At 43.7% G+C, this 12,788-nt stretch overlaps 1 protein-coding gene across 1 annotated transcript in view; it reads left to right on the top strand.

The window, feature by feature from the left end:
• The window catches only part of SYCP1 (synaptonemal complex protein 1), a 1,049,791-nt gene that overhangs the window by 955,397 nt on the left and 81,606 nt on the right, over window positions 1–12,788 (top strand). The window contains exon 25 of the mRNA XM_063955446.1: window positions 4,799–4,861. Coding sequence (XP_063811516.1) covers window positions 4,799–4,861 — 63 coding nt within the window. The remainder of the gene's footprint in view (window positions 1–4,798; window positions 4,862–12,788) is intronic.

Consider the following 12,788-nt stretch of genomic DNA (forward strand, 5'->3'; position numbering starts at 1 on the left):
CGGTATGCTGACCTCAGGGATTCCAAACACTTGTCTCCCAGCCCCAACCTATTTCAGACACATTGATAAATTTATGGAAAGAGTCCGCAGAGGTCATGTGTGGCTATCATTTTATGTAGTACTCTCCAGCTTGATGACTGCTATACAATACCAAGAGCATGCTAGGTACCACAAAACACTACAGTCAGCATCCATGTGATTTCAGAACAAAACAGGAAGCATCTGAGTGACTGCCTCAAAACATATGGCACAGGCTGCTATACAATATAGAATTGCAAAGGAATGGGTATAAAGTAACAAATTAAATATAACAATGCATGGTGAGAGTTACTCCTATTGGATCTGTCTTTTGCATTCTTATACAGACTGCATACCTTTTCCACGACTTTGCTTCCTTCATTATGATACTTTTTTCTCAATTTTGCATCTTAGTGTGCTTATAGGGCCTGCTTCAGATTTGGATAGAGAGGCTGAATACATGGAAGCAGCATCAATAGCACTAATATAGTAATGCAGCAGGAGGCGTCACACCTTATGCATGCATTGCTGATCAGGGGCAAACGCAGGATTTAGCGAGGGGGGTTTCCGTGGCTGGGTGTGTATGTATATGTGTATGTATGTGTAATATATTATATGTATACATATATATATATATATATATCTATACACACACACATACATATATATGGAGACAGAACAGCACTCATAGAGACTGGTAAACCATAGAAAATCAGCACAGCACGCTGTAGCTGTTTGTCGACGTTTCAGAGTCTACAGTAACTCTGAAACGTTGTCAAACAGCTACAGCGTCCTGTGCTGATTTTCTATGATTTACCAGTCTCTATGAGTGCCGTCCTGCCTCTGATTCTGCAGTATTAGTCAGGAGTGCCATTCATCATATATATATATATATATATATATACTGCAGTGTGAAGACCGGCACTCTTACACACAAATACAATTGCCCCGGTGCCTCCTCAAGTGATCCAAAGATCATATATATTCACAAACGTGGAGCGGCACTCGAAGGACTTCAGTCAGATAACAAAGGACACAGCGGTCACTAGTTTGTTAGAATCATTGATTCTAACAAACTAGTGACCGCTGTGTCCTTTGTTATCTGACTGAAGTCCTTCGAGTGCCGCTCCACGTTTGTGAATATATATATATATATATATATATACAGTTAGGCCCTGAGGACGGGGTTATCCCCGAAACATGTCGGATTAAACTAACCATTTTTCTTCAAATACAAGTCTGCTTGAGTGCCGCCTACTGTTACCTTCTACCTACATTGGGAAAGCTATCTACCTTCCCCAGGAGGGCACCGCAGCCGATTATTGTCACGAGCAGGGAGTGCCGGGACTTGTTTGCTTGGATATACATATGTATATATATATATATATATATATATATATATATATTAGTCCTGGACAATCTGCACTCCATACATACATACATAAATAAATACCTAGGTGTCGGCTAGAATACAGTTCAGATATGCGGGTGGCACTCTCAGAATGTAATTTACAGCAAAATAAATCCAGTAGACGGCTGTGCTTACTCCAACGTTTATTTTCAAATCGTTTTCATACAAAAAAAGCTACCATACATGTTCTTACCTCTATAGGATAACACCCAGTGATCTCTGACGTCATCGGGAGTGGACGCCGTTTGCAGGGACAGCGGCATAGAGATCACTGAATGTTATCCTATAGCGGTAAGAACATGTATGGTTGTTTTTTTGTATCTTTGAAAACAGTTTGAAAATAGTAAGCACCGCCGTCTACTGGATCTATTTTGCTGCAGATTGAGTCCCGATATCACCACTTGCATATCTGAACTGTATATGTGTATATATGTATGTGTATATATATATTTATATACACACATATATACATACACAAACATATAATCAAAGAAACACACATACATACATACATACATACATACATACACAAGCACAAACAAACCCACATACATACTGTCATACCATACAAATACACACAGAAACAAAGTAAAACTTACATATACAGTAAAACTTACATATAGTGTACACAGTGGGCTGGGAGCAGAGGGGCGGACGTGTGAGGACGGAGGGAGCCGCCGGAGCCGCCGGCCCCCGGGACATTCATGACTGTAAGCAGAGAGCTGCATCGGGCCGTGAGTACTGGCCTTTAGCTTTCTGTAGTTGCTGCAGCTCCGCACCCGCGAACGCGGTCGTGGCTTTAGTGCTGAGGTGGAGACACAGCTGTCTCCGTCTCAAAAAAATAACTCGGCTCATTGGGGGGGTTCCAGGTACTCGGAAACCCCCCCTGCGTGCGCCACTGCTGAGCTGAGCTGCATTCTCGGATGCAACATTGGATCTTCTGCGACACTATCGGCCGTCTGCATGACCCATGGGGTCATGTATGTCAGCCGCCAGTTCTGCTACAAGGATGCCAGAAAATCTCAGTCCTCGGATCGAAATACTGGCCGAGTCCCTCCCTAACAACTGCTGTAACATGCCGCTTTTTTGAGAAACGGAGTCCATCGCTGCCTCCTCCCTACTCCCAACTGGCATCAGACTGTATCACTGACAGTTTGATGCCATACTGCGACCAATGTCACAGAACCGTACTGCACATGCGCAGTATGGGTCCAGCGCATGTGCAAAGTACGGAACATCAGTACTTTGTGGCATGTGCCGCTTCTGCATTAGGTCCTGCATCAGGCCTATAGTGCACTAAATACTTAGGATTAATGTTTGGCATAGCTAAGTAGAAAAGTTTGTGGCGTGCTAAACGAGGATATTTTACATGATTTGAGATAGGTGTATGTGAACACTTCTGTACATTTCCACACAACTACTTACCTGCAGTACAACCTAGCCACTGCTTTAACCACATGTCATTTCATGTTTCTTATCCCCTAACAATGGATCAATCTGTAGGATTCCTTCATATGTGTCTTAAACTGGGCTCTTGTCATATAATGGGTATTGACAGCTGGGAGCTGAGGTTACTAAAGGAATATGTATACACAGTTAGAGATGGTTTGGCAAAATTACTGTACACACCAGTGGATGCCTTGACACTATACATAGCCCAACTGCTTAACCAGTGAGATGGTTTATTGGTAGCAGTTGTAGTAAAGCTGTACTTCCAGGTATATGCACGTATCATTGAGCGGAGCTTGTGTGGAGGGGGTTTGTATACAGTTTACCAGCTGGTGGCTGCATTCGGATAGTGAATGCAAGTGGTAGCAGTAAGTGGGAAATTTCTATAGTGTTATATCACAGGTAAGGACAGGGGGGCAGATGTATTAACCTGGAGAAGGCATAAGGAAGTGATAAACCAGTGATATGTGCAAGGTGATAAAGGCACCAGCCAATCAGATCATAACTGTTAATTTACATATTGGAGCTGATTGGCTGGTCCCTTTATCACCTTGCACATATCACTGGTTTATCACTTCCTTATGCCTTCTCCAGGTTAATACATCTGCCCCAGGGTCTCCCAGGAGTTAAATGGATTTCGTTCAACTTCCAAAATGGTGCTCTAACACAGTGACAAGATGGCGGTGGCCATCTTGGTTAGGGAATGACTCCTCCTTGTAACAGCCAATATGTAGTAGAGCATTCCTACAACAGTTACACTCTTACTGCTTCCATCTTCTTTTTAATCCTTCAATAACATCTTGTTTCCCCCTCCATCCTTTGCTATCCACCTACTTTATCCTCCTTCATCCCCCCTATACTCCTGCTTTCTCCTACTCCATCCGTCTTTTCAATCCATTATTCTTTTTTTATTCTCCGTTTCAATCTTCTCACACTTGGCCCTTTGCCCTTCTTGATCATTATCTATACTCCTCTCTCCCTTTCCTATTTCTCAGCTATCTATCATCAAACCTCCACCCCTTCTCTATTCTTATTTCTCACACACAAAGCATGAAAGAGTGGTGTGCTGAGGTCCAGTTAGAGGAGCTCAGCACATGCAGTTTGTGACAACGCACCAGGGGTGTGGTAGTACAGTGTATGTAACACCCGTCTCTAGTACAGCGAGTCCTGGTAGTAAGTGGCAAGCAACTCTACTTGACTCTGTACTGTACGTACTGTTGGTGTCTGGTCACAGAACACATGAGATGAAGCGGAGGAGTGCTGCCAGGGGTAAAGGCTGGGGTGTTGGGGAGACGGTACAAATTAACCCCTGGTGGCATCCTCCATGTCCTGTCTTCCTAGGCTCCTGCCTAAACAGCATAATGGTTGATCAGGCACTGTCACTCTGACTCCTTATACACACTAATTTTTCTTGTCTTTAATGCAAGAGCAATGATTATTCTTTATAAGCAAAAGACCTAAAACAAAATGTTCAGTTTGAGAACAACCTTTGTTTTTGATCCTTACTACTCTTGTTATCTGTCTGCCCCAAGCATGTCTCATTCAGGCAGTTAATTCTACTGTTTAGAACACAACATGTCTAAAAGTGTAAGCTATTAAAAAGTACATATTACAAAATGAACTATTTGAAATACTTGATATAATTATTTTCTTTTATGTCCTAGAGGATACTTGGGTCCACATTAGTACCATGGGGTATAGACGGGTCCACTAGGAGCCTTGGGCACTTTAAGAAATCAATAGTGTTCACTGGCTCCTCCCTCTATGCCCCTCCTACCAGACTCAGTTTAGAAAATGTGCCTGAGGAGCCGGTCACGCTTGGGAAGCTCCTGAAGAGTTGTAAAAAAAAGAAAAGAAAAATTAACAATAAAACTCATTATGCTAAAATAAATGACAGACAATACTTTTTTTATTTTATAGAACAAGTCTCTAAAGAAGAAAATGAAAGAAGAATGCAATCAGTGTAGTGTTCTCGACTCTAAGGTATGTGGTTTCATCTTTTTCTTGTACTCAGTGTTATTTGCCATTTTGTATGTTTTTTCCCTCTTTCCTGGTTTCCTGTTGGGTCTCCTGGTTTTTAAACATTATTGCAGCGGGAGGCGGTGAGCGTGGATCCAGGAGGATCCAATCTTCGCCAGCTATTAGTGTGGCGGCATGTGCACTGTGGCGGTGTTTCCCATTTTAAAAATGGTGCCATTGATCTTTATTAAATTCCTTTGTTTCCCACATTATCATTAATAAAACCTCCTCCTCTCACATCCAAATTTAATTTTTCAGCAGATTGTTTCAACAGATGCAGTTTGGATTTCTGCGAAAAATTGGACCATTGTGTACTCATGGATTGGATTTAGACTCTGCGAGCAGGTCTGCAGAAGGATTGTATAAACAGTCTGATCTGCTGATAATTGGACAAGCGTGTACCGCTATAAAGTAAAGAATCAACATGACATACATCCAACATGATATATCCAACTTTCCAGTACACAAATCTATCTTATTGGTGGTGTTTATGCTATCTTTTCAACAGATTTAGTATCTTGGCACTAGTTGCCAATGCTTTTTTTTTTTTTTTTTTTCCTTTTTTTTTTTTTAATGTGTGGAGAGTTACTGACATAGGGCTTGTTTCCAATTTGTACTCAAACCTGATGGGTACACTGCGCATGCACAGCTTGGGTCCTGTGTGATCGCTCGCAGTCCCCTCTTTATTTGCAGGATGTAGTGCACACAAGTGCACCCATGTTTAGTACCTCTCTGGAGTTCCCTCAGAATGTAAGCTCTCACGAGTAGGGCCCTCTTCCCTCATGTGCTTATCCTTTTCTTACTTTAGTTTTTTGGCCACCTTGGAACTTATCTCTATGTCGTTTACTGATGTAGTTATGCTTAGTTACCCTGTACTTGTCCTGTATTGTCTTCAACTGTAAGTCACTGTTTTTCTGTTTTGATTATGTGCATATGTACTCTGTAATTGGGGGCTGCAGAACCCTTGTGGCGCTATATAAATAAAAGATAATAATAATAATAATCAGCGCTGCAGCAGCTGTGGAAATCACTAGGAAAATGGCACAGTGGCCATTTTCCCTGAGATTTGCTGATGCACAATAGAGAAGTCACTGGGAACTTGGTGTTGGTGCCGTGTTCTCAGAGATCTGTGCATGTGCACTGGCCGAGTCTAGTGCACCGCAGAGAATAGGGGGGCCTGCACATGGCCTCCTCTTCTTTTAATCCTCCCCTGCTTTTGCATTTAAGATTGTTTTAATTGAACATACTGTATACAGATGAACAGCAGCTATCTAGTTCTTTGTAAATTAATTGCACTGTTAATCCTAAACTGCCTGCTGTGGGACATTGATAAGTACAGTGACTTCTGTGCGCATAGAACTTTTCCAGAATTGTTATCAGTTAAATAATTTTCTGCAGCGGGGTACACTGGGGTTCCACAGGGAATAACATCGGGGTGTAGAGTAGGATCTTGATCCGAGGCACCAACAGGCTAAAAACTTTGACTGTTCCCAGGATGCATAGCACCGCCTCCTCTATAGGCACTGGAGCTAAGTTTGTAAGTTGGTGCCCTGCAGACAGGTCACTAACAGGGATGGCCCTGAAAAGAGCTTTTATGTGAAGAAATAGAAGACTTCAAGGGCTGCAGCATAGGCACTCATGGTGCTAGATGTCAGTCTAAAATCTCATGCTGCAGCTCCATCGCCTCCCCCGGCGGCGCTGTATACTCCCGTGCCCTGGTTGCCGGGTACTTACAGCGGAGGGCTCCGTTTTTTTCCTCAGCTAGAACATACTCAACGCAGCTCTCTGGGATCACGTGGCCGCATCAAGGGAGGAGGTAAGAGGGTCCCCCAGGCAGGACCCACTGCAAATCGCAATCCAGCGCGGTCCTTAGGAGACGGGCCGCGCGCAGTGGCGTGGACACTGTGTTGGTACAGGGACCCCACTAGACCACCAGGGCAAGGGCACAGGTCGGATTCTCTATAATCCGTTTTAATATGGGCCCACAGTGCCCGGTGGTGAAGTCCAGCGAGGGGATAAGGCACTGACCTTTAGCCCCTCTCCCAGCCCCAGGGCGCCATTTACTGCAAATGTTCCCGCCCTGGAGCTGCATCTCTCGTCTTCCTCACTCCTTGTCAGCGTTTGGCGCCATCACTACATGCCGAGCTGATTCTGGGACTGCATGGGCAACGTCTCCTCTGTAAAGCTGCCTGCATCATCAGCGCTATGCATTTTACAGGACACTTAAGTATTCTACATGTCTTTTGACAGTGTTAGTTAAGAAACAGTGCATTACTACAGGGCTATTTAGTACAAGTACCCTGTGATATACATCCAGTCTTGACTGTGTGTGTGCATATAGCTGCAGTGTGATATCTACTCCGTGTATCTCACTCATACTGCTATTCCTATATTCTGTACCCTGAAGGGGACTAAGTGTGTCAGGGTTATTATTTGATATACTGTAGGTATTTCACAGGATATACTTATTTTGTATTTTTCTTTGTCATTCTCAGTCACCATATACCTCCTGAATCCTCTGTGCTGTCACGCTGCACAGGGGGTTCTTGGTTAGGTATTATATCTGCTGATATTGTACTGTGTCACCCGTGGCTTACGCTTTCATATCATGTCAGCTACAGGGGGCAATGGTTCTGTGGCTGATCCCGCAATATGCGGTGGTGATGCCGCAGATGCATTAGAGGAAAACATAGCAGCGGAGGGTTCAGGCTACCCCCCAGTCAGTTTGTAGCAACGGGGGCATATAACAACCCGCCTTGGGCTACTTTCTTTAATTTACTGACTACACTGGCTGGTGATCAAGCACGGTTGTGAAACGTACGTACAGCTGGGACGTGGTGTTCCACAGTCACAGCTCCTCACTGCAGGAGGACGCTGTGCAAAACGGCATGTGAAACTACTCAATTGGATCCGGCAAAACAGCCATGGTAAGTGGCATTTGAAAACCCTTTTCAGACGCATTTACAGGACAAGTCAGCAGGTCACATTAACAATAAGGAGCCAGCAAGACAGTCACTGCAGGGGGCAGAGGTAACCGCATCCAGGAACGGATTGAAGGGAGAAGGTATACGGCGTCAGAGACTCTCCGTTTACATGCGGTAATTATATACAAACATTACCGTTACAAATAGAAGAGACAACAATAGCCTTTTCTCAGTCAAACAGTCAATTGCGGTACAATCCTGAGGTGTAAAAGACCTCAATATATGGAGGTATGCTATTATACTGCTGAGGAATTAAAGATTTCAATCAAGCCGCAGGTTGCGGCACAACAGACACCCCCTAATCATTTATGCAGTGACTGTTACGTATCTCACTGAACAATTCTCAAAGTATAGAAATTTAAAGACATTTTTTTGGTATGACTCCCCTTTATAAATTTTTTTGAACTTTCTTGAACTTTTTTGAATTCCTTTCCCAAGTATCAATTGTTATCAGCTTGAACTCAGAAGAGATACATTGTGAACAACAAATAAAAAATTGAATATAAACAGCAGCAGTATAACTGCAGGGAGCTGTGTGAGACACGTATCTGGCTCAATAACCCTCTGACTATATCTTGCATGAAAAACACATCCTCCCTATTTAACAAGCCATGGAGAAACTATAAAATATGGATTATATCCATACAGTACAGACAACCATAACGTTATTGAGTATCCAATCACTCTGAAGGGTATAAAGATCATACACACGCCCTCTCCTTTCCTCTTTTCCCTGTTGTATTTCACAGATATCTCACTGGTCTCCGCGGCGCATTGCAAGTCCTGCAATGCTTAAAGCAACAGGTATGCTCTAACACCAGAGACGGAGACATTAGGAGATATTGTCGCTATTTTTCCATCAATCTATCAGTACCCCCACTCTCACCCTTCTTCCGCTCATTTCTTGATGAGGTTGGGCAGCAGATGGGGGTATCTGTATATTGGATTGTACTTGTTTTTCTTCTTTTTTTCACCTTATACAGAAGGATAATCGACCTAACCTATACATTGAAATTAAAGTTTGAGGCCTCAAAACAAATTGTCTAAAAAAGGGGTGCACCCATGGTTTCAATTTATCTAAGACTTTACAGATTGATCATATCAGCATAACGGTGAATGATAAGGAGACATTTTGTCCCTCACCGTATACTGTATGTGACACAGTCCAGGCATACGATCCTATATGCGGTAATTTATGGGTTGTGATGCCGTATTGTAATTAGATAAGGCATAAACAATTGTGAGCTCAATGATCATGCACAACCTAAGGGGTCGTTGATATGTCTCAGTGTTATATGTTATATATTATAGACCAAAGGGTGAAGTGCCTTTGCTAATTTGTGGGGCCGAGTGTATTCTGCTGTTAAATTTCATTGAAGAAAAAAATATTTACAGGCATATATCTGTTCTATCAACTAGATTTATTAATTAACATTTAGTTTATTTGCCTGTAACTACAGTAAAATATCCAATGTATAACAGTCTGTGAAATTGTCAATAAGGCTCAATTATACCGAACATATGGTTAGGAATATTGCTGAGCCAGTAGGATTGATGGCCTTTGTGTGAATTGAAGGATTTAATAGTGATCGGATACCAAATTTGAAATCATGGTATTTCGAAAACGTTCTATGTGCAATAATTTGTGATGTGGTTTTCGGTTTCAATCATATTTAATATGTGGTTGGGAATATTGGTGAGCCAGTGGAAGTGACGGCTCTGATGCAAATAATAGCCAAGGAGTGGACTATAATTAGATGAAAATATAAGAAGTATATCCACGTCAGTCCACTTCCAATTAAGTAGGCAATGTATGCATAATTACAAAATGAGTGCGTCTGAATTAGGACAATTGGTCCTAGTGATACAATAACCATATGCCGAGATTGTACATCAGTACTAACGCAATGATTTCATATGCCGAGACTGTACATTAGTACCAACGTAATGATTTATTAAAAAGTCATTTATTTATTTTGGGACTTTACATTGGGAGAAATGGATGATCATTGAATTAATACTCTCCTCTTTATTTTTGATTGGTAAGAAATAAAAGTTAAGTTTTAATATCAATCACTAATTCTCTATATATCATATTATTTATCATTTCAAAAGAGTGCTCCAAAAAAGGAATTTTCTTTGAGGCTAGTCCTCACAATATTTTGGATCATTAATTTTTTTCATAATTCCAGGAGCACCTCCAGCCTGTTTATGATGTAGATATTATTATCTTTAATATTAATTGTAGCTGGTTTTCAATATATAAAAACGTTCAATAGATGTCAATATCCAGTGCAGGATAACCCTTTCAGCTTTACACTGGTAACTAGACTTACGCCCCCTATGGGACCTCACGTGCCTTTACAGCCACATATCCCTGCGGTTAATCCGCCATGGGCAGATCTCCTGTCCACTCAGTTACAGCAATTGAATCACTTATTGACTAAACCGAAACCTAACCCTCGCCCACCTAAGGGGTCCTCTAAGCGGGCCATTACTTCCTCACAATCCACTCATGTTTCAGATACTTCTTCCGATGATGATGGCGTGTATACTGACCCCTCAGACACAGATCCAGATGCTTCTGATGGGGAGTCTGTTTCACAGGTGGATGTTCCTGACCTCTTAGAGGCTATCAGGCTGATTCTTCAAATTGATAATGAACCAGAACCTGTTGTTGCCTCTAAGAAACCTGATAGATTCAAACGTCAGAAGGTTACCAAATTAATGTTGCCTCATTCTGACCACTTGGTTGATATACGTCAGGAATCCTGGGAGAATCCAGGAAAGAAATTCACACCTCACAAGAAGATGCTAGCTCGCTATCCCCTCGCTGTGGAGTTAAGTAAAAATTGGTAAACGCCGCTGCCGGTGGACTCGCAAGTCGCTCAGCTGGTGGTGTCATCTGCTCTGCCTGTCACTACCGTCACCTCTCTCAAGGAACCGACGGATAAGCGTGTGGAGGGTTGCTTAAAGTCTATTTATACCCGTGCAGGAGCTGTGCATAGGCCCACTATTGCGGCTACTTGGGCTGCAGAAGCTATTGAAGCGTGGGCTCAGGAGGTGGAGGCAGATCTGCTGTCCAATTTTTCTGATAATGCTAGACAATGTCTTTTGTATATTGTTACAGCCTCTCATTACATTAAGGAGGCGGCTTCTGATGCCGGTGTTTTGGCGGCCAAGGCCTCTACTACGTCCATTGTGGCTCGCCGGATTCTCTGGTTGCGGTCCTGGTCTGTGGATCTGAACTCTAAGAAAACCCTGGAGGTGCTTCCTTTTAAGGGGAACATCCTTTTTGGTGAGGATCTCAACAAGATTGTTGCTGACTTAGCTTCCGCTAAGATGGCATGTTTACCTAGTACGGCTCCGAAGGTTAAGAGTACTTCCTTTCGTTCCTTTCAACCTCCAGGTAAAGCAAAGGGTCAGGCGTACCCGAAATAGGTATGCAAATAGGTATGCATGCTGCATGACGGGGCGGGCCTCCCCATGGGGGATCCCAGGGTGGGAGGCCAACTTCTACGGTTTACCCAGGTATGGTTGAAGACCACTTCAGGCGCTTGGGTAAGGGAAGTCATCACTCACGGATACGCCATATCCTTCAAGAAACGTCCCCCTCATAAATTTTGCCTGACAAACATTACTTCGGATCAGGTAAAGGCTATAACTCTTCATTTGGTGGTACAGTCCCTCCTGGACACAGGAGTGGTAGTGCCGATGCCTCTAGCTCAGAGACGCAAGAGGTACTATTCACTGCTGTTCCTAGTCCTGAAACCGAATGGTTCTTCCCGGCCCATTCTCAACCTCAAGTCTTTGAACAAATTTGTGAGGGTCTCCAAGTTTCGTATGGAAACTCTTTGCTCTATTGTTCTGGCTTTGGAGCCAGGGGACTATATGGTCTCCATGGACATACAGGATGCTTACCTACATATTCCTATTGCCATGTTGCACCAGCAATACCTGCAGTTTGCTATTGGCAACCTCCATTATCAATTCTGGGCCTTACCTTTTGGACTGACCACATCTCCGTGAATCTTTACCAAGGTCATGGCGGTGATGACGGCCCTGCTCCGCCGTCAGGTTATCAGGATCTTACCATATCTGGATGAATTGCTGATCCTGGCGAATTCCCCAGAAGTTCTCCTCCATCATCTGGATCTGACGGTCCAGTTTCTGCAAGCCCACGGGTGGCTCATCAGCTGGAAGAATTCTTCCCTGATTCCTGCCTAGAACATGGTGCACCTGGGGGCATTGTTGGACACACACAACCAGTGGTTGTTCTTGCCACAGGAGAAGGTCCTGAACCACCGATACACTCGGCGATACAAGTACTAGGCCTCATGGTGTCGGCTTTCGACATGGTATAGTAGACTCAATTTCATTCCCGCCCTCTGCAGAAGCTGATTCTTGCCAAGTGGGATGGTCTGCCTCACTGGATCAGGTCTCACATGATCTCCTTGTCTCCGGAGGTTCGTCTGCCACTGAGATGGTGGCTACAGGACCAATGATTTAGCAGGGGTCGTCCCTTCTGGATCTCCAACTGGGTCCTCCTGATAACGGATACCAGTCTGAGGGGTTGGGGCGCGGTGTTGGAGCAACACTCACTTCATGGTCGGTGGACCAGGGAGGAGTCTCTCCTCCCGATAAACATTCTGGAGTTGTGGGCGGTGTTCAATGCTCTGAATTTGGCCCAGCATCTGATACAGAACAGGCCTGTTCAAGTACAGTCGGACAACGCCACCACGGTGGCGTACATAAATCATCAAGGCGGCACTTGAAGCTGCACGGCAGTGATGGAAGTGTCAAGGATTCTTTAATGGGCGGAACGCCATCTGCCAGCCATATCGTCAGTGTTCATTACAGGGGTCCTCAACTTGGAAGTGGACTTCCTCAGTCGTCAGGACGTACAT

Source organism: Pseudophryne corroboree, chromosome 2 (assembly GCF_028390025.1).
Source record: "Pseudophryne corroboree isolate aPseCor3 chromosome 2, aPseCor3.hap2, whole genome shotgun sequence".
Classification (NCBI taxonomy): Eukaryota; Metazoa; Chordata; class Amphibia; order Anura; family Myobatrachidae; genus Pseudophryne; species Pseudophryne corroboree.